The sequence below is a fragment of the Accipiter gentilis genome, chromosome 5, assembly GCF_929443795.1.
Source record: "Accipiter gentilis chromosome 5, bAccGen1.1, whole genome shotgun sequence".
NCBI lineage: Eukaryota > Metazoa > Chordata > Aves > Accipitriformes > Accipitridae > Astur > Astur gentilis.
Window position 1 is genome coordinate 45,026,540 of NC_064884.1, and position 21,550 is coordinate 45,048,089.

At 41.8% G+C, this 21,550-nt stretch overlaps 1 protein-coding gene across 2 annotated transcripts in view; it reads right to left on the reverse strand.

Annotated features, from left to right (window-relative positions):
• Positions 1-7,085: 7,085 nt before the first annotated feature.
• NPEPPS (aminopeptidase puromycin sensitive) overlaps positions 7,086-21,550 on the reverse strand; it is a 39,074-nt gene continuing 24,609 nt past the window's right edge. For both annotated transcript variants that reach the window (XM_049799431.1, XM_049799432.1), the window contains 14 exons: positions 20,309-20,473; positions 19,133-19,237; positions 18,759-18,819; positions 17,820-17,929; positions 17,167-17,230; positions 16,418-16,557; positions 14,738-14,872; positions 13,084-13,303; positions 12,302-12,444; positions 11,455-11,511; positions 10,857-10,964; positions 10,432-10,587; positions 10,278-10,325; positions 7,086-8,470 (listed from right to left, as the gene is read on the reverse strand). In XM_049799431.1, the coding sequence (XP_049655388.1) occupies positions 8,318-8,470; positions 10,278-10,325; positions 10,432-10,587; positions 10,857-10,964; positions 11,455-11,511; positions 12,302-12,444; positions 13,084-13,303; positions 14,738-14,872; positions 16,418-16,557; positions 17,167-17,230; positions 17,820-17,929; positions 18,759-18,819; positions 19,133-19,237; positions 20,309-20,473 (1,665 nt within the window). In that variant the 3' untranslated portion in view covers positions 7,086-8,317. The remainder of the gene's footprint in view (positions 8,471-10,277; positions 10,326-10,431; positions 10,588-10,856; positions 10,965-11,454; positions 11,512-12,301; positions 12,445-13,083; positions 13,304-14,737; positions 14,873-16,417; positions 16,558-17,166; positions 17,231-17,819; positions 17,930-18,758; positions 18,820-19,132; positions 19,238-20,308; positions 20,474-21,550) is intronic.

The window sequence follows — 21,550 nt, forward strand, 5'->3', positions numbered from 1 at the left end:
AAAAAAAAAAAGTTAAAATGAACACCTGGAGAAAAAAAAAGAAAAAAAAAGGAGGGCAGAACAAAGGTGTGACTGAATAATTAAAGCCTAGTCAAGGCTGTCTCTGTGACTTGCAGGGCTCTAGCTTGCTCACCAGGAGAGAGCAATTAGTAACACAATCAGGCTGTATTGTGGGACTAAATAAATCCCAAGGGCACAGGGAGAAGGGACAATTACCTGGCAACCCAGCCCCATCCTCTTCTCCTGCGGGTAGGAGTCTGAGGATGCCAGGAAGGGTGCTGCTGCCATGGGAGAGGCAAGCTCCTCTCCAGGCGGACGTGCATTAGGCTCTGGTCTTCCCTGGCAGTCATATTTCTTCCATTAATCATTCTCTGCTCTGAATATATTTTGGTTTCTTGGGAAAGGGACGCACTCCAGAAATGGGATCCGATCGAATGCCACCGTCTCTGAACGGGTAAATGAGGGGAAGGGGGGAAGTTTAGCTGACCGCAGCAGGGGAAAACTCTCGAGTTACGAATACTTGGGAATAGTCAACACGATGAGCATGAGGGACTGTCCTGACAGTCGCATTCCTGTACCATACAGAGTCAGTCCTTGCAGCTAAAGGCACACTGTCATTCTAGTTGCAAACAACTGCATTTATCAACCAGCTGTAGGAAAGGTACGTCAGGCTTTAGGTGCCGCGTGACCTTCTCCAGCTCAGGACACACAGAGGTGGAGCAGCTTCCAGAGGCCAGCATCACCACCGCTGCTTCCTCCCGTGAGCTGAAATCCCAAGCAGGCTTCCCTCCCCTATAAAACGGAAGATAGGGAAGAACAGTCTAACTCATCCTTGATGTCTCCAGGCCTTCCTGTCCCACACTACTACTGTTTCCCTCCACAAACCCGAGGAAAGTGTTATGCTGCAGGGCAAAACAAGTGCTGGCCCCTGAAGACTGGTCTTACTCATTGCTGAGGAAGTGGACTCGCCCATAGCGATTCATCATTCCCCTAAAGAAATTCAGGTTACAAGGACGGACTGGTACTCTGGGGCTCAGGAGACCTAGATACTGTCCCTACCTCTGCCAGCGGCCTGCAGGAGAATCTCGGAGAACTTCTTTTGCCTACCTATGCCTTGAGTCTCAGATTTTAAAATGGGGACTGATCTGGATCAGCTGCTTTTGTAAAGTGCTTTGGGATGTCTGGATGAGGAGTACTAAGTATCAATGCTGGCACGTTTAATCCAGTTACAAGCAGGGCTAAAAAAGGTCCATACATCAGGATTTTAATTGTTTGTCCTGCTGCCATCATCTTGTTGCACGTTCTTACGGTGACTTGCCTGCACTTCTCTCAGCCACTCCAGCTGGAAAAACAAACCTGAGACTAACCTCCGGAAGGTGGATGGGGACTGCATTCACTGGTGACTGCAAACCTTTGAGATGTCCAAGATAAGACAGCAAAGGAGCGCAGGATGCGGGGGCACCGACAGCGTGACCATGGCACGTGGTGCTAGCAGAAGGAGAGAGGGGTGCCGCTCCCTGGTAAATCTGCACCAGCGGAGGATTCTGGACGGGCAGAGTGGTAAACGCTTCACATCGTTGACTCGTTTAAGACCAATTATTATTTACAGCTTGACTCATGGAACAGAACAGACACGTTATTCAGTCTGAAGTATGGAGTTCACTTCATGTACAGCCCTCTTCACCACTCTGTAGTACGCCTCCGCTAGCAGATCAAAGTCAACTCACTGAGCAGCATTTGGGTTGAAATCAGGTGAAATTCACTCTCTTGCAGCTAATCCCCAGCAGGGAGGAGACCAGACAGGAACAGAGGAGCCTGGTACACAGCTGCAGTTTGCTGCTGGGATTAGCTGAACCCTGTCCTGCTCCAAGCTGCTTCCCTATTGCCCTCCCCAGCCCTAAGCTCTAGGACACAACCCAGAAGCGCACAGTCCTTCAGCAAGTGCAATTTCACTGACCGCTGCAGCCCTTCCTCGTTGCTGACCAGGATGACTTTCCTGACCAGGATGACTTTCCTTAGGGACTGCTCCTATAGGAAAGCCAGGGGGAGAGAGAAGCACTAAAGAATTTTCTACAAATCTGGCCTTGGTAGCAAGGAAAGCCCGAAAACCCAGTGTAAAATCAGGATAAGCGAGACTGTGGAATCAGCTTGCTCTGGTAGTGCTTGGGCTGGAGCTGTAAACTTGAGCTAGATGCACTGTTTTTCTCCTCATTGCCATAAATGGCATACTCAGCATTCACATTACAGAGGCTTATATCATCTCCTGTTTTCATAAACTGACTACAGAAACTGGGAGAGAAATGCTGAAAAGCTGCTGACTCTAGAGACAGGGTACTTGGGGGTTATTTCGGCAAGCGAAATGGATAGAACAAACTAGGTGACAAGGTTTCCCTTCCCGAGTCTATCGAGGCTGCTCAGTACCTTCAGGTTTCTCAGAAAATCCTACATACAGAGAAATTCCAAGGGACAGGAACTATCTGTGATTTTATTTATGTCCAGAGCTTGGAGTTCAGTGGAAACCTCTAAGGAACCACTGTAAATCAAGCAGAGTTTAGATGACACCAGATTTAAGAAGTTACACAGGAATCCAAAATAAGATTATTTACACGAACCACCACATGTGCTTTGAAAGGACAACATGTGCACCAGGTGTGGCCCTTCCGCTGTAGGAAGCAAAACCTTAAAGGCTGCTTAACACTCCACACTTCTCTAATCCTGAATTGCAGCAACATGGTGGATTTCTGTGCGCTCCATCTCACCCTGCTGGAGCAGCCCAAAGGCTGACTTAGGTGCTGCAAAGAGAAGATGCATTTTCCTAACAGTCAGATGATGAAATCCAGTTTTGAAAAAAAACCTGGATGAAATCCAGCCGGCACAGATGACTAAGTTACACAAGGCTGAGCAGAGACACTCACCTGGTCTTCCTTGCTTAGAGGGAATTATTTCCAAGCACTTTGGTTATGTTCAGTCTTAAAATAACCTCACTTTTCTTTCCTTGTTTGGGTCCCTGTAAAAGAAAAGTTAATGAGTCCACAACATCAACCCAGTGAAAAGGATTACGGTGGAGCACAGCACGCTATCCTCTTTGGCTCTGAGTTTTGGCACATACGTGTATTTTCCCCACACATTTTCACTTGAACATGAGTAATTTTAACCTTAAACCACAAATTTAGCACAGCAAATGGAGCTCTCCTGTACTGAAAGTCTGAAAGAGCCCAAATGGAGCTCCCTGAGCCAGCCACTGCTCAGCCCGATTTTTGATTGCTTGTTACTGCTTGGTCCTTCCTTCACTGGGGGGTGGAAGGATGCTCATGTTGACATCGTCACTGAAGGACAAGCCACACGTGATCCTCCTTCACTAACCAGAATCCGCTCAGCAATACAAGGCGGCTTCACTCAAGTTGGTATCAATCCTATGGCTGCCATGAGCCTTGTCCTGATCCTCATGGCCAAGACTCATTTATCCATCGCCTGCCACAGAGCATTTTCAGTCACACAGGTCTTTTGCATGGGTTAAGGTACCTTTAACAAGGACATAGGTGTAAAGTCTCTGAAACACAGCAATATAACAGCTAATCACAGGGACAGTCAATGGTGGATAACACCGAGACCTCACTGCATCTCATGACCCTGTACAGAAACAAGTAGATACACGTTGGAGAAGGATTTGGGAAGTCAAGCTTAGGGTTTTGCTGGGTTTTTGATTGTTTTTCAAAGGGTTCACAGACTTTTTCTTTTTTTGCTGTACACCATTTAATTTTACTCTAATTTAAAAGATGGAGCATATTCTTAACGCAAGTATGTTTGGGAAGAGAGCCTGGCCTTTGGGGAAGCAAATAATAAGTCTTTCCAGATGTTGCAGTTCCCCTTATGCTAGATAAAATTTTGGTCTGAAACCTGGGTATTTTTGGAGAGTAAACTGGATTCTGAAACTTTCCCAGCTAATTCCACATCCGCCTGGCAAGCCTGTGCTTTTTTCCCTGACAGATTAAATATTCTATCCCACGTGTAAGAGTCTTGCAAATATCAAAGCAATGACTATATATAGGAATGTATATTTTTGTTATTACAAAACTTGCCTTTTCCAAATTGCTTTGGAGAGTTCACACGTGCGATTACTATTTTTTTAAATAGAGGGGATGCTTTCCGAGCAAACCTGGCTGTGTCAGTGGCAGGACTGGATCTGCGTCAGCAATGGCAGGGCAGGAGGCCACCAGTTCTCCGCCCGCTGTAAGCGTTCCCAAAAACAATTTAAAAAACTCAGTTTCCAGCTTATTTGAAGCTCTGCATTTCAGTGTCATGGGGCCAAACGCAGTGCAGGTGCCTGACGATTCCATACTGGCTCAGTGTCAAACTGGCTTTGTATCAGCTTCCAGTCGCAACCAACACCGACTAGATTTCAACTATTTTCATTATTTTTACTGCCCCTGCTAAGAGAAGCAAACAAATGAACATGCTGAGATTTCCTTAAAACTCAGATTCAGTTATCTAAGGCTGATGGGGTAGGAAAAAAGGACACATCTCAAACTGAAGATCCACCTAGCCAAGGCTGCTACGCCTAATCACGACCAAGGCAAGATGATTAGGGAGACAATTTAAAAAAAGGACAGGTAAAAAATGAACTATCCCCCAACCATGCCCCCTTCCTCCAAGCCCCCAACAATCTGCAGCATGGATTTGTTTCAGAAATGATTTTAAAATATGAATTAACCCTTTAATCTCAAGGCTAAAAGAACATTGCACGAATCACTCATGCATCCTCTGCTCAAGACCAAGAAATTTACATTGCTTTAATACATTTTTCTTCATAAACCACTGCCTCAGTTGACATATGAGCAGGAAGCAGCCCCTGCAGTAAGGGCAGCAGCTGTCCCAAGCCTGATCACCTGAAGTTCAAGCAAACAGTTTTGGCACAGCAGTAAGACAGCTCACTAGGCAAAAGCCTGACTTGCAAACTGGCTGTATCAATCCATATTTTATAAGACCAATGTTCCACCTTGGCAGGAATCAAGCCCCTACTTCTTTAAAGGGGAAGCTTTACGGCAAGGCAGTACCTTGGACACAGCACAGCTAACCTGTCTGCAACAAAAAACAGAGGTCTGCAACAAGTAGTTTCCGTAAGTTTACCTGAAACTATGAAGAACAAGAGAAGGCCAAGGTAACAACAACAGACATCATCTATTTTGGAACAACTTCTGCCTCCTAGGCAGGAGGATGCTCACTAAAGAAAGCTTTTTGTGGTTTTGTTGGAGGGGGGGATAGGGAGGCAAACAGAAGACAAAAGGACAAGGTTGGTTACTTATAAGTGCCAAGATTAAAGCCAGGTACTAGCGTTGTATCAAAAAAGTAAGTTAAAGGAACAACAAATAGAGTATCTCAAGTTGGAAGGGACCCATAAGGGTCATGAAGTCCAACTTCCTGCTCCTCAAAGGACTACCTAAAACGGACCCGTATGACTAAGAGCATCATCCAGACTCTCCTTGATCTCTGACAGGCTTAGTGCCATGACCACTTCTGTGGGGAGCCTGGTCCAGTGACTGACCACCCTCTCAGTGAAGAAGTGGGTGCACATAGTAAGTTTAATCGTTAAGAAAACCTTTATGTGCCAGATGTTGAAGGAGATTTTCACACCAATGTTTTTGTGAGCCAGATTCAATGCAGACTTTTGTCATCACTCAATCACCAGGACTCATCCAGGCAGGACCATCTCATTACACCTGACAGTGATAGAAGAGACATGGAGGCAAACTCCTCCTACTGTTGCTGGGAAAACGTATATTGCTTTTATTTCCATTATAAGCCTGTACTAGGAATAAAGGACACCACTATTACCTACATAGTTTAGGTCTTTATCTAAGACACAGAAACCAATGAAACTGCCTGAGAGGGAAGAAAGAATATATCAAGATTTCTTCAAACATGCTTAACCTGAATAGATACAGTGGAGTCCTTGTTAAAAGCTAGCTTCTGTATCATTTAGGTATCCCTGATGTGTGCTGGGACACTGCACCCTCAACAGCCCTAGCAAATACACTCAATTCTTACGGACAATATCCTTGCTAATCATCATGTGAGCCCCATTTCATCTCTTTCCTCATCCACAGTAACTCTTGCACCCTCTCCTGAGCATCAGTTTGTCTCTAATGGAAAAAAAAGATCTCACATTAAGTGGACAAATCCAAAACTTACTTTCATGAAGAATTAAAATCTACTTTCTTTGCATGCAGAAGAGACTAGGACTAGTCAGTCTGCTGAGACTATTCAGTTTGCTCACTGACCACAAGCTTGTTATTTTTGTCGCTCTCCTTCAACTGCTTGCATGTCATTTGCATTGTTTAAAGTCAAAACAAGATCACCTCAACTTGCAGCTACAGTACTTCTCATTTCATACATCACCAGTCATGCTGGAATCACAACTTTGCATGTTATTTTGTCAATGTGCAAGAAGCAGAAGAGAAACCAGCTTACTCTTCTGAAATTACATTGGCTCTGCAGTGCTGACAGCAGGAAAAAACATCAGTCAAGTTAACAGATATGACTCAGGACAAACAGAATTCCTGTTTCAGTCTCGTTTCTGACCACATAGCCACACTGGCCCTAGGGATACCAACCCATGCGATACTGTTCAAGAGCACTGTGCCCCCGCTAACTATAAACTTGCCCATTCTGGTGTGTATCCCTGCCCTGGCTCATCGCTGTTGGCATCAGCAGCATCTGCACAACACTATTCCCACTTGCAGAGTCCCTCAACTTTTCAGGTGTTTGTTTAATAGAAATTTGCTTATTCACAATTATTTTCCCTTTCCTTTACCTTCCAAATTCTGTCCTGGTTAGTTCTTTAGTGCTTGACTACAATCTTTATTCAGATTACACAAGATCTACTTACGATCAGTACGGTATGTGCTCATTCAGCTGCCCTAAGACCTAGCACTGATAGCAGAAGAGGAGAAGGCTGAGAACAAGGGTTTCCTTGGGGCTGTTAAAGACACCATCGACACGTGACCTCCGCTGTTCCCTCAGAGGTTTAGGTCCTTTGAAAGCAGCAACACTCTTTCAGGCTTCAAACAGAACACAAGATCAGGACATGAATTTCACATTGACATTTTTATTAACGCCAACTGTTTTAATTTTTTTTTTTTTAAACAATAGCACAAAAATGTTTCAGGGAAGCAGTCTGACAGTTAGTCTGATGACCTTCTGAAATACAGTTAAGCCACACCAAATACGAATTCCTGTTAAAGAAAAAAAAAAATATATGGAACTCCAACCTTTGTATTAGAGGGTGTTGTGTCTGGTTAGTAGACCACGCTGCTTTGTGAAGTAAATGATGGCACACAGCTTAGACTTCATCATCACGCCAGTCATCACTAATTTAAGGCTTCTGAATCAAATTACCATCAACATCACAGAAAGGAACGAAAAGCTAGTGTTGCTACAGCCATGAGGAGATTGAACAAGCTGGATCTTTTAGACAAATAACGGTGTCTTGAATAGAAGAGACCTGCCCTAACAGCAGCCAGGAGAACCAGTCACACAGTAGTTATCTCCTCATTTGCATGCATTTTGAGGGTGCAATTTAGTAAGAAAAAAAAAATTTGCATGAATCTTTCTCTTATTTAATGTGGCTATGAAAGATGTTTCCTTACAATTCCATTATCTCTAAGAAGGACATCAGCAAGTGGAACCAAGGAGAAAAACCGAAGAGCAACAGAACATTTTTCTTTTTGCTGAGAGGTAACACAAAAGGGAGGGAACCTACTATCCTTGGATTGGGGGGGGTTGCAGGAACATCTCCCCAAAACCTTGCACTTAGAATGATGCACAGACTCTATGTTATACCAGCTACCTGCCTTTCCGAGTGACCTGTTCCACACAACGCTCAGAGGCATTAACCCATTCTTGCCCCAGACTCTCCACAAAATTCCACTGACCTAGAAACCACTGGTTTCCTTTTTTTTGGGGAGGGCTGGGGGAAGGTGTAAAAAACAGAACATCTGTCAATAAGAGTGTCAGGAGGGGGGTGTTAAATATTTTAACCACTGACAAGGCTTGAGGAAGTTTCACAGTTTTGTTATGCTCTATTTTATTACTATCATATTTACAGATTTTTCTCTCTTTTTTTTTTGCTGAATTGCTGATAATTTTAATAGAATTTAAATCTGGAGTGTGAGCAGGAACCAGTTAACTACATTCATTGTCCAATCCCCATTGGTTTGAGAAAAAGACTCCAAATTCTTGGCATATGAATCAGCTGTTGGGTAGCTCCTCCCTCTCCCCATGAGGCGGCAGCAGGACTGCAGCAGTGGCATGCACAGATTCACACCATGGCTGGTGGGGCCTTGCGCTGCAGAAAATATTGGTGGATGTTCTCGGCGTCCCGCTTCAGCCAAGCTGCATTCAGCAGAATATTTTCACAGCACTGCTGGACAGTGCGTTCTGCCGATGGAGCTGGGTGACTCTCAAAGAAGGCCTGTATAAAAAGCACACAACCATCCATAAGGGTATAAACAGGCATAGACAAGATTATATTTTTAAGTCGCCAGATTCCCTAGATCATATAGAAATGCTTTTGTGAATTATGTTCCTTGTCTGGCTACAGTTCCTGCTATCTGCTCTCACCAACATCATAGACCCTGAAAAATTTGCAGGGTGCTCGCTGAGTTTGCAAGACGTTGTAATCCCAAGTACAGAGTGGGAACAGCAAAATGCCTCCATTTCTCTGCTAAAGGAAAGCCACAGTAGCTTTCTATGAACTAGCCCAAACACTGCCTCCTGTCCTCTACTGTCCTTGCTGCCAGGGACAGCAAGCGGCACTTGAAGAGATGCACTCAGTGCCTCATTGGGAGGCAACAAACAAGCAGCAAATCAAGTGTGTATTTCTGGATACTTGGAAGAAGACACTAACAGAAGCCTAAGGCCATTTTGCTAAAGCATTTGTCTAGGTATCAGATTTCTTAGCATTCTACCTAAGCCTCTTTCCAAGCTGCATTTTCCTGAGTAGCCTCACATTTCTTCCTCCAGAATCAACAATATCGATCCCCTGCAAATAGCTGAAGCTGAAGAAACTGCACCAGAGGCTCCTGTGACTCTGCACTTCACAATTGGTTAAAGGGTAAACTGGCATAGGAGGGAGTCATCCCCCATCTTCATACAAGCAGGTTTTTCCCAGTATTTGGCAGATCACCTCACACTGATATACCCTACAAGGTGACATCGAGACTCAGACACAGTAAGTACTCCAGCTAAAAGCTAGGTATACTGTCTCAGGAAGTTCTCCTGGAAAGTAGTTATGATTTAGTTAGGGATGATTGTTCTGGTAAATGTTTTGCAAAGTGTTCTTTAAGAAAAAAAAATAACTATAGTGCAGGATTTCTCTGTAAAATCACTTATGCTACTATATCTTTTCTAAGAAGAGATCACTAGATGATAAAAAGACAGATGGAGCTCATGGCTCAGCTTATCTTTGAAATAAGAATTCCTCCCGAGTATTTTCCTAACAGGAAAGTGATAATTAAGGGCCATATATTTAAGTTTCTTCTTCCAAGAAGGAGTCCCTGTAAAAATGCAGGCAAAGAGTAAATAATAAAACATACACACATTCTCAAAACTCTACCAAGAGCAGTACCTACACTCCCAAGTCAGAGGGGATACTTGAGCGCAGTAATGAAATCACATCATCTTGAGCCACTGACTTCAAGACAGACTGTCTCCAAACACATTAACCTGCCTTGTATCAAAGTCTTGCTCTTAGTACACAGCACAAATGACCACATAAAACTTGGAACTATAGTATGGAATTTAGCCAATTAATTCCCCCAGGAGTCCCTGGGTGCTAACGCAGTCAGCCCTGAACGTGCCATATCAGTCTGGGGAGGAATGAAGTGGTGGTGTAAAAGCCTCAGCTTACTATGGAAGTTGTAACAACTACAAATTTTGCTACAATTATCTTTAAAGGTTGTCTCTTGGGGAGTCTCAAAACCATTGCCACAAACTGTGCTGGAGTTTACAAAAGTTTAAATGAGTGAAACAAATGAAACAGAAACCACTAGAAGTTGCACATTACTTCGTGAAACTGCTAATTCAAGACATTTCAATAAAATAACTCAACCTAAAGCAGTGCAATTCAGGGACTAGGCAACAGTCAAAATAGAGGCAGAGCCACGGTTCAAAAACAAAAGCCTCATAGAAACTCATGGCTCTTCCATTAGGTGCTTACAGTCTAGAGCACACAATGTTTGTCACAGGTGATGTTAATCACTGTAACTAAAATTTCTTACCTTAACTTCTGAGGCCATTTTATCATTTGCAAATCCATCCACTGTTAGCTGAAGGAAAAAAATATTAACCAAGGGTAAGCATTTAGCATTTCAAATGTAACAGTTTAGTTTTGGTCATGTATGTGAACAGGACTTTTTTCACAGCTGCACGTACCTTTATTAGTCTGGATATTAAGAATCCACCTTGGTATCGATTATAAAGTTCCTCCCAATTGTCCCTTACAAATTTCCAAGCAGCTTTCCTCCCCTGCTTGCTGCCTCCAGCTACTCCACCAATAACAGATACCGTGTCCTGCGGACGTACCTCTTCCTGAAGAGGAAAGTGTAGACAAGTATTCAAGACTGTTTGAACAGATATAGCATGTTGGCTTTATAAATTTCTATGCTGAATTGGCCTTATGCTTTTCTATGCTGAATCTGTCAATGATAGCTTCCCCCCCCCCCCCCCCCCGCCCCCAAAGTTTAAGATACAACTCAAAGATTTAATCGTTAAGACTATTGCTCCTATTCTAGCGCGTTACTCATGCGCACTTGTCATTCTCATGAGATAAGGAAGCAGCAGCTTTTCCAATAACTTACTGAAAGTGCAAAGGTGAGAACTTTTTGAATCAGTTCTGGTTGAGAAATGGCTCCAAGAACTCGTTCAATTCGGTTCTTCTCCTCCTGCATGTCTGCTTGCTTGTGAAGCTTCAAAGCCAAAGTGAATAATATTAATGCATGATATTAAATGCTGACTTTTTACCTAGCATTACTGAGCTTGCTGTATATGTTAAAGCTGCTAGATTAGTCTTCAAGCCCAATATGTGACAAATTGAACTTGTTAACGAATCAACCTGCAGCTGTCCACATTAGGGACCTCATTATACGTACATCAGCAGAAAGTACCATTAGTAATAAACTGATCTTTGCCACTGTTTATATAAGGTCATAGTAGGACTGTGCCTCCAAGCAATGAAAAATAATCCCAAAATGAGAGATGCAACAATCCACTAGGTGGCAATTTCACACTACCCATGGACTAAGGAATACAATGAAGCCCTAGCGTTCACATCATCTGTAAAACATTGGATTGAGCCTGTGTGCGCAGATAAACTATGTCTGAGAGGAACTTGTAGGGTAGAATATTTAGCTTTTCATTGCATAAGCTGGCAGTGTTAACAACAGAGTGTGCACTCACCTTCAGCATAGTGTCTAAAGCAGTACTATCTCCATGCTTCAAAATAGTTACATATACCTAAGATAGAGCATAAACAAGCAAGGTCCTTCAAAAAACACACTTTTAGAAGTGTAACAGTCAATTTCTACATATTTGGGGTAGATTTAAGACAAGTAAACAGATCTGGAAGATATCAGCACTGATCCCTTCTATGTTTTAGGACTGGATTTTAAAGATGCATCAACTCCTTTACCTCTTCCTCAATTTCAGCGTAATTTTGGTAATTTCAACCACAGCAAAACACCAGAACAAGAAATCTTTGTACCACGCAACACCCCGCTAGTGAGTACTTCACATACACTCAATCCATATCTACCATAGTTAGACTTTGTGCTCTGCAGGGCCAAGCTGACACCTGCAGAGCTCTTCCACGATCACTGCAGTTTACCACAGTGCTTTTAAACCTGCAGGACATAGTCTCGTCATGGATGGATGTAAATGAGTAGACATCAGCTCAGGTTCAGCACCGCACTTGAATAGCCTTCAAAACCCAAAACGATCTAGAGACCAGAGTTGTTCTGTGGCAGTCAAAGTGGGTGTACAGCTGAGCTTATTAGTTATGACTAAGCATTGGCCACAACAGATGAGGCTTACTTGAGTCAAGAAACACAGAGATGTTTGTACCATGCTCCCCAGTATCATTTTCTTCATAACTGGACTTATCCAAGCTCCCACCACCTCTGCCAAAACCAGTCGGTCTCATACCTTGACACTGGCTTCCCTATTCTTGGAAATACAAGAGTTCAGTGCACACAGTGCTAAGTGAGTGGGGACAGTCTTTTGGGAACCAAAATTTACAGTAACCTACAGGACTCCTCAGATCAGCTGACAGCATATGTTTTCCTTCCACATGGTCCTTAAATCGGCGTCGGGCTTCTTCTAATGTTGCCTTGTGCCCAGCTTTTCCTAGTTTGCCTAAGACCAGACCTCTCAGAAGGGCATCTAGATGACCTAATGAGCAAGTAGGAGGAAAAGAATAATTATTTGGAGACACAATTCAGCAATTAATTTAAGTGTTCTTCCACCTAGAGTGATCAGGACAGAGCTGGATAACAATCCTTCCACATGCTTCAGTGTATCTAGAGAAACTAGGCCTTTTCTCACTCTCCTTGGTGCCAGCTGGAGAATACATTGATTATTTTTTTTTTATAGCAAGAGGTTAGGAGAAGATGATTCTGGCCCAAACACAACAGGCTAGGCCTGTAACCTGAGCTAAGTCAGTAATATTAACCATTTGCGTCCACAACAGGACTGACTAGGACAAGTAAACATGCATGTATTTTCCAACCTTGTAGTCTAATAAGTTTCATGCACTCCAATAGATGCAAAATTAAAGCAGAGAATTTTTTGATAAAAATTGACCAGGTAAGTGACCAGGTAGGGAAAAGTTTTACCATTTTAACTTGTGCCTGATAACAGAGGGTTGTTTGGCAGTTTTGTGTTTGTCTGTTTTTAAATACAAAAATATCCCTGAATGGCTACTTCAGATTCCTCTTCCTCCCTTCTCTTCCATTTCCCAAAATCCTGATGGCTTATTTACACATGAGTTTTCCAAACCCACTACTGGATTTCACAGCATAAGTTTCCTACCCTCTCCAGGTTTGGGGTCCCATCCCAGTCTCTCCCCTATTGGTGAAAAGACATCTTTCACGAACACCTGGATTTCCTCATAGAAGTCTGTGTGGGACAAGAGAGTTGAAAGAATCCCCAGGTTACAGCTGAGGTCGCTCCACACAGTATAATTGGGCTCATTCACAAAAGCTTCCATGACTTTTAGAACCTCTACAGTGCTAATGATTCCAGCTCGGGCCTGGGAGAGGAAAAGACACAGATTAATCTTACTTCCAAACAGAATTAAGACATTTAATAAATGGCTCATCACATTATTTTACAGTCCTCCCTGTTCAATTTGCACAGCCTGCATATAAACTCTTGTCTCTGTTGTGGGGCTCTGCCAAGGTGAGTTAACGCTAGTCAAAGCACCTTAGCTGTCTGCTCATGGCACACAATGCTTTTTATACACAGGTAAGCACTTTACAAAGAGACAGCTATGTAATTATAAGTACATTTTGCAAACAAGAAACAGGCAAGGAGATTAAGTGACAACAAAATTGCAGCAACGCTGGCAAGAAAAAGCAAACCCCCAGAGTTATTCTCAGCAAGATATTACACCCACCCAAATCTTATTTTAACTAAAAACTGTAAAGATTTAGAGATTTAATTTTTGCTCTTTAAATTGAGAGTGTAAAACTGCAGAAGTAATTTCTGCTTCCTGCTTCCCATAGATTAGTATAAGTAGTACTGCCTTTCCACCTCTGCCAGGAAAATTTTATATTAACTGCTTCACAGCATCATGAAAACACTTCTGTGCTTAGTGCAGTTGATAACAGGTACGGTAGGTATCTCCAACCAGATTGCTCAGATTTTTGTTAATTTGGAACCAGACCAGTAATTTATGGTACCGGAAAAGTGGTGAAGATCAATTTTTATTATCTAAGCTATATTCACCTGTGATAAAAACATGATTAAACCTGAAACCAAAACAGGAGTCTAACACAATGTTCTTACATGCATTATTTGCTCAATTTTTTTTGTCCCACTAGTCTTGCAATATTTGGGAAATGACTTAGGCTACTGTTTCAAACCCCTTCAACAAAGCCATGACAAGAGTTACAAGCTTTGAAGCTAGTGAGGCAGGGTATCAAACCCACATTTTTAAAAGTTTCCGTATACTAGCTGACTGGCAAGAATAAGAAAGTACAATCTGAAATACAGAGTACAGTAACTAATTGTTCAGAGCTAGCAACAACTGCTTTGGGGGTAAGCCCTTGCTTTTAAACAGTAAGAATCCCAAACAGCCACCTCCTCCAGTGGAGGACAGTTATAACAAGCCCAACTGAGTAAAGCACATGGTGCTGATAGCATTTGATAAAGTCACTGAGGGGGTCATACCCTTATTTTGACAAGTAATAAGAAAGCAAGTTCTCAAAACAATTTTGTAAAAAATACTATAGTATAAAACACCCCTACAGAGAACAGCGTGACAGGAGTTATAGGCAGACTGCTTCCATAGGTTTTAAGTCTTGTAATACAAGTTAGAACTTGCCAAGATAATTAATAGCTAGATGTATGCAGTAATCCCAAAGGCACTTTGCCTCCAGAAACTGAGACTGACTCTTCAGACACTGATTTCTGCAGTTACTGTAGCTCTCATCATTCAACAGAATAGCAAAGCTTTGCTTACCAGAGAGAAAAGATCATTCTGCAGGCCAAGCCTGTCCACAGGGGGTAGGGAGAGGTCTCTGATGGCTGGTATTAAACTCTCCAGCATGTCAGGGCTATACTGAGTACGGTAAAACCCTACTGTTCCAAGGTTTAACTGGAAAGTACCAAAGAGTAAAAAATTAAAACTAAGGAACAAATAAGGAAATGCTTTTTATTTTTTGGACCTCTAGAAATTTCTCAAAGCATTGCAGCTCAGTCACTATCATTTAAGTAAAAAGAAAAAACAAATCATAAGGGAGAAAGACTAAAGACCTCAAAGAAGAAATGCTCACTAAGAGGTATAGAAGATGGGAGCAAGCTGGCATAAGGAAACAGAAGCTAGAGTTAAAACTAGGAGCAAGGAGAAAAGAGAAACTTCTCTTCTAGGGGTAAATCCTAACTGAAATAAGGGTAGTCATGCACCAAGAAGAAAAAATGCAGGAGACTGCAGGTGCTAGAATCTTAACTTTAGTAACTTGCCTCCCACAACCGGCTCCATTCAATTTTGATACAGCCATTTTCTCAAGAAAGGGGAGCAAGCACCTCTGCCCAGCATAAAAGCAAGTCATGGTCAGTAAGCCTGATGAACTATACTAGCTACACTCTACTACCTACTAGCATTTTACTGTACATGGCCAAATATTGTGGCTGATTGAACAATAGTACCTGACATAAACCAAAAACATTGCTGAGCTCATCAGAAAGTCACCCCCTTTGCTGCTACTATGATTTTGGTCAGTCCAGCTGCCAGTCCTCAGGACCATGGCACTAAAAACCTCACAGACTGACAACTTCACAGCCAGCGGTCCTACAAATTCACCTTGGACTGAGCTGGATTGTTGCCTTCTCAGGCAGAAATATCAAATTTTACCCTCATTTAGACAGGGCATTTTCAGAATTGTTCATTTCATGCCCCTCTTCATTACCAAGGAGGACCCAGATACATATGGTGATTCAAGAGAATATGCAGGCCTGACAGCTGGAATGCCCATGTTAGTTAAATGGGAGATTTAAATTTAAATTCCCATTTAAATACGGAAGATTCGATTAATATTCAGAGAGACTAACCCTTAATGTTATTTCAGAGTCACATCTCAGAATACAGCTCCAGCTTAGAAACAATTACTCTTCAACCTCAGTAGCTCATACAGCAATAGTCCCAGCCAGTTGCTGTCTTTCAATTTTTAAATTCAGTTTGACTGGTGTCTGCAGTAGACCTCAACAGTGATTTTTTTTCACTTACAGATTTGTACTTGTCTGGCAATAGCCAGTTGAAAACCTTCACACTAATGAAAGATAAACAGGACTATTTTTGCTCAGGATGGACTTTAACTAAACTGTGGTTGCCATGGGATACCAAAAAAGCCACCACATTTCAACTCAAAAGCTGCCTCTAATTGCACACTGTTTTTTCCGAGCTAGGACTCCTAAAAGGTTCAAGTTTACATTGTCTAGACCACTCTTGGAAGGCAAAGGACTGCACTAAGCAAGCATTATAGAGAGGAGCCAATGTTCAGTAGCAACACAGAGAGGCCTCTCCATAAGAAATACAATATTGCAAGGGGCGGGGAGGGCGGGAGAGAAAAATTAAATGCAAGGGAACATTACAGTGACAATCAAACTTATTCCCAGTATTATGTTCTCCTTTGTGACAACTCACCTTCACCCACTGGTCTGGTTTGATGTCTTTCAAAACCAAGGTGAGCTCTGGTTTGTCCATCAATATTTGCATTTTGGCACAGGTGGGGTCATCACTTGTACAAATACTTATGGGGACCATCCACATGGGGAAATCCTCCCCTAAAAGAAGAAACAGTAAAAAGGAAGGCCTAAGGAAAAAGAAGTATCCATGCAACACTCAGAAGATCTGCCTGATGTTCAATCAAGTTTCAGCAGCAGTTTAAGCAAGGCTACTTAAAAAAGGCACAAATCTGAAGGAAAATGGCAGTTCTAGAGTTAAAAAAACCAAGAATCTCTAAATCACCTTTCAAGCCAAACATTTAAAATAATTTCTATAAGCATGGAAGATGGGTGAAATCTGTGTCTTAAGATAGAGCCGGCTTCCATACGAGGCATTTTTTTCCAGCACTACTGTAAAACCAGCAGTTTACAGAGCTCCTCAGATGGCAGCACTGGCCTTAAACTGGACATCAGAAGAGGAGCATCTCAGTATGAAAACTGAGCCAAAGACAGCAGATGAATGCTGTTCTCCATTCAAGGAGGACACAGAAACCACATGTGTGAGAGTGCTCAACCTTAGATTTTCTACAGTTTTAACAAATACTTAAACCCCTGAATCAAAGCAGAGCACCTCCCTGCTCTGCAGTGCAACTGTTTCATCTTTCAAAATTGCTGCCATTGCATGAAAGTCAACAAACACTCCATTCCTGCTCTTAGCACTCATCTTACCAGTATATGGTCCACTGGCACAGAATTTCTTCTGGACTAATTTCAACACTTTGTCATCTTCTTGCTGGGGAGGGGGGAAGAAGCAGGGGGAAAGAGAGGGAGAAATTATCAGACATCTAATCTCAGCTTCTGTACAATACATTCATGTGCCCTCTGTTAAATGGAGTAACTTGTATTCTCCTCCAGAAAAAGGAGCCACCTCAGGAATCATTCCCTTGCATTAATCACTGTTACTGTTAAAACAGACATGCCCTATTTCTCATCTGAATTTGTTGTCTGACCTCAGCTTCTAGCCAGTAATCCTCACTCACCCTGCAATCTTGTAGAATAAGCATAATTGAACTGGAGTGAGAAGCAAAAGGTGTGGCAAGGGGAGCTAAGTCAGATATTCCCTCCCCCAAACACACATTTCACACACAAAGAGCAAACGGGCTATGTCAGCAAACTCCAAGCACATGATCTAGAGCGCTTGTGGAATAACTCCATATCGCTTTGCACTAGGTTCCTCAAGTGAGCTGCACTTCCCCTCCCTTCAGAAACAGAACTGTCACTGAACAAAACAACCCATTGTACTGCCATACTACTAAATACGATCCTAAAACACAGCTAAAGGCAGAATTTCTGATCCGAAAAACACACAGTTATATATTTACCTGTTCAGCTTCCACATAAATGAGTGGAAATCCCATTTGTTTGGTCCATGTATTCATCACAGCAGCAATAGGCTTCCCACTAGCTTTTTCCAGGCTTTCCCAGAGATCCTCTGCAGAAGAAAAGTCTGACTAAGGACTCCCAGAATCTTGATATGTCAGATGCTATTAAGGACACTATATGGGCACTGGAGGGTGGGAGGCTGTATTGTTACTCCAGTTTGCCCTTCATGTTTAGGGATGTATTTTTATTGAATTGTAAATGATGACAGGCAAGAAAAAGGAAATAGTTTAAACCACTCATGGGAGAGAGAGAGAGAGAGAGGGGAGAAGGAAGCTTCTTCACTACTAAAAAAAATGCAATCAATACACATTGTGATAAAGTATAATAAAAATTAGCATTAAATATTCAAAATGGTAAACAGAAGAATCTTCTTAAGTTTTCCATATATTATGCCAAAAGAGCTGACCGAACAACATGGACTGGTTTTGGCTGATAGAGCATAATATTGCACTTCCACATTTATGCCTGATACACAAAAAAGGTTTAAGAAAGCACTGTGAGATGTCAGACAAGACTTTGAACTGTTTAATCACACAGGCAATCAATACTGCAAAAGGAAGCTTGCAAAAGGCTTACTTGGCAAATCAACATACTCTATTTCTAAATTAGATTACTACACAGATGTGGTTATCAACGGTAAATGCAGCCATTTCAGATTACCTCAGCCACACACTCCTGAGATAGAGAACCCCTAGAGGATGCTGAATTTTGGCTGTGCAGGGGACACATTGTATGAAACTGAAAACAAGCCAATTATTTCTTTGCATTTCAGTTATCTCAAGGGGAAAAACAGCTGTTTAAGAATCTATCACTTTAGCACTAACAAGCTTGCCTCCAGAAATTACTTTTCTTAAAAGCATATAATAACCACCAGTTACCTGTAGCAGCATTCTTCTGCTGGAACTTCGTTAAATATAAATTCATTCCTTTCCGAAAGTCCTGGGAACATACATACAACATACATATATAATGGCACCAGAACGGAGGTCTTTCCTATCCTCCCTCTACGCTACATTTATATTCAAGAATCGGCTGAAGAATCTTAGGATCAGTATGTACATCTGTAACTCCTTCCATATTTTCCCACTGTCTTATTTCTCCTAGGTAAGTTCAAACAGAGCCCAAATACAAATTGGAAAAAGTCTTCAAAATATACAATACACAGATTTAAATTTTTTTTACAAACAGTATTTTTAACTGTAAAAAGATTTGACAATCTACATCTGGATTTTTTAACAACTATCTTTTTTACCTCATCACCAATGTAGTCATGTAGCATTCGGATTACAGATGCTCCCTTGCTGTAAGAAATAGCATCGAATATTTCATCTACTTCAGATGGATGGCCAACACTAACCTGTGGTAAACAGGATAATTAACAGTGAGAACAATTTTAACTGCTGTAAGATTTTGATTTTGCTTGTTCTAGTGTTTAAGGAGCTGACTTCTCTCACTGAAGAAAGCTCATGCATATCCATCACTACACTGTCTTAGTGGAATCTCTGCACCCAGTCAATTAAACTTATTGACATATGGCTGGGTTAGAATTGGTTTATAGGTCAAAGTTAGGTTTTGGTATTTAATCAAATAGACTTGGGGATCTTGCATCAATCCTTTGGTTAACACTTACCCAAAAGCAAAAAAACCAGTGGAACTTGTTTAATTCTGGGACAGCGAACAATACATTCTCAGGAAATGCACTCAACAAGTAAGGCACTTTAAAATGACCTGTTGTACAAAGCAAGATAATTTCCCAACACCTATTACATCAAACATTTCTTAAGCCATCAGAAAATTTGGCCATGGTGATCTCTAGAAATTAAAAGGGAGTTTTCTTTTAGCACAGCTCCCAGTTTTTCTGTAACTGAGCTCGCTGTTGCTGCCACCTTCTCTTCATCAATGACCAAAGCAGCAAGCCCAGCTAGATCCTACTTATTTCAAGACTGTCTGTATCATACTCCCAGAACTGTGAGTGTGATGCAGAGACACCTAAGGTGGCCTCAGATGGAAATCCGTACAAGCCCAGCAAAGTTTGGTAGCTTGGGCTCTGGGCTATGCTGCACTTTGGTTTATGTTGCTGAGCACTGGAGTAAGTCAGTGCTACTTCACTGTGCTCAAGGGCCAGAAAACTACCCCCTTTGATCAGAAACCAAAACAAAACACAAATAATGGTGAGTTTTGATCACAACTTTGCCTTTCAGGTCAGTAGAGCAGAAAAACTCCAGAAGGAGCCATCATCAGACCCTCAAAACTCACTTCTGAGATATTAATTCAAGTAGAGGAAAATCCACAAAGTGTAAAGGCAACCTTAGATTTTCCTTTGCATCAGGAATGACTGCAAAGTCCTCTCTTTTCTTAATAGGAAAAAAGCTTACACACAGCTGACAAGAAAAAAAGGGAGACAATCAAGAGCAAAGACAGAACTTACTTCAATAGGATGACTGTTGTCTAAGGCATCAAGCTCTTGAGCTCGTGTGTAATCAGCAGAAACAAACTGCGTCCAAATATCATACTCTGGGAAACAGTGATCTACACATAGGTACTCAATCCAGGAGGCAAATCCTTCATTCAGCCAAAGATGGGTCCACCATTCCTGGAAAGATAAGAAGGCAGAATAAAGAACAAAATTCCAACAGCTTCATTTAATCAACAATAAATTTGCAGGAAAGATAAGCTGCTAATGGCCTAGTTTAGTGCAAACCAGAGAAACAGGTAATACTTCTAAGTATACCTCTCTATAAAGTCATCAGCCCAAGAAGAGTCAACACTCAATAATTGTGTTCCCCTTGTCTTAAGTTTTAGAAACTCTGCATGGAGAACTGCATCAAGTACAAATGAAATTCCCAGAGACCAGACTAGAGGTCAGAGCAGAGCCACTGAGGGAACAGCCATGAGTGTTACCTGGATTAGGGAAAAGAGTCAGTGACATGCAAGGCCACAGTTCAGTAAAGCAGCAGAATTGTGGGCAACACAACACCACTGTATTTTCCAAACTGAATAGCAGCAGCTGCAGAAGACTGATTTTGCTTTTGAGTTTCTTTTTTTGCTAAAGAGTATGCTTACATAAAGGAGAAAACCTGGAATCTGAAGAAGTGTTCTAGACTATGGAAACCTGAAATCTAGTAAACAGTTAAAAATTGTTTCTCACCAGCCAAAGGTGGGCTTTGTATTTTTAAGATAAGAATGTTACATTGACATTTTAAAATTCTTCCTTTCACTTCTAATACTTAACTGAAGTAGGAGAGGTAAGAAAACAAGCTATGGATACTGAGGAAGAAAATACCCTTTTCCATAACTGCACTTACCAACCATTCTTTAAATGTAAATGGGGCAGTTAACACAGAATAGCATAGCTATGATGATATAGGCCCTTAAGCAGAAGAAACTGAACAGGATGTAGAAGCAGTCTAGTAAGCTGTTCTACAAAGAACTACTGCTTCTACTATGAATGAAACATTTACCCCAGGGAGGGTGGAATTTTAATAAGGAACACTGTTACTGAAACTCTACACAGATAAGCCCCACTTTATTTTTAGAGTGGAGACTATCCAATTTTCTTTTACATGTCTGATTGCATCTGTTTCCAAGACAAGGTTCCAATACATACAGATTGGTGCCAAAGGATTAATAGAACTGCAAAATAGATTCTTGGGCAATTAGGCCGGACTTC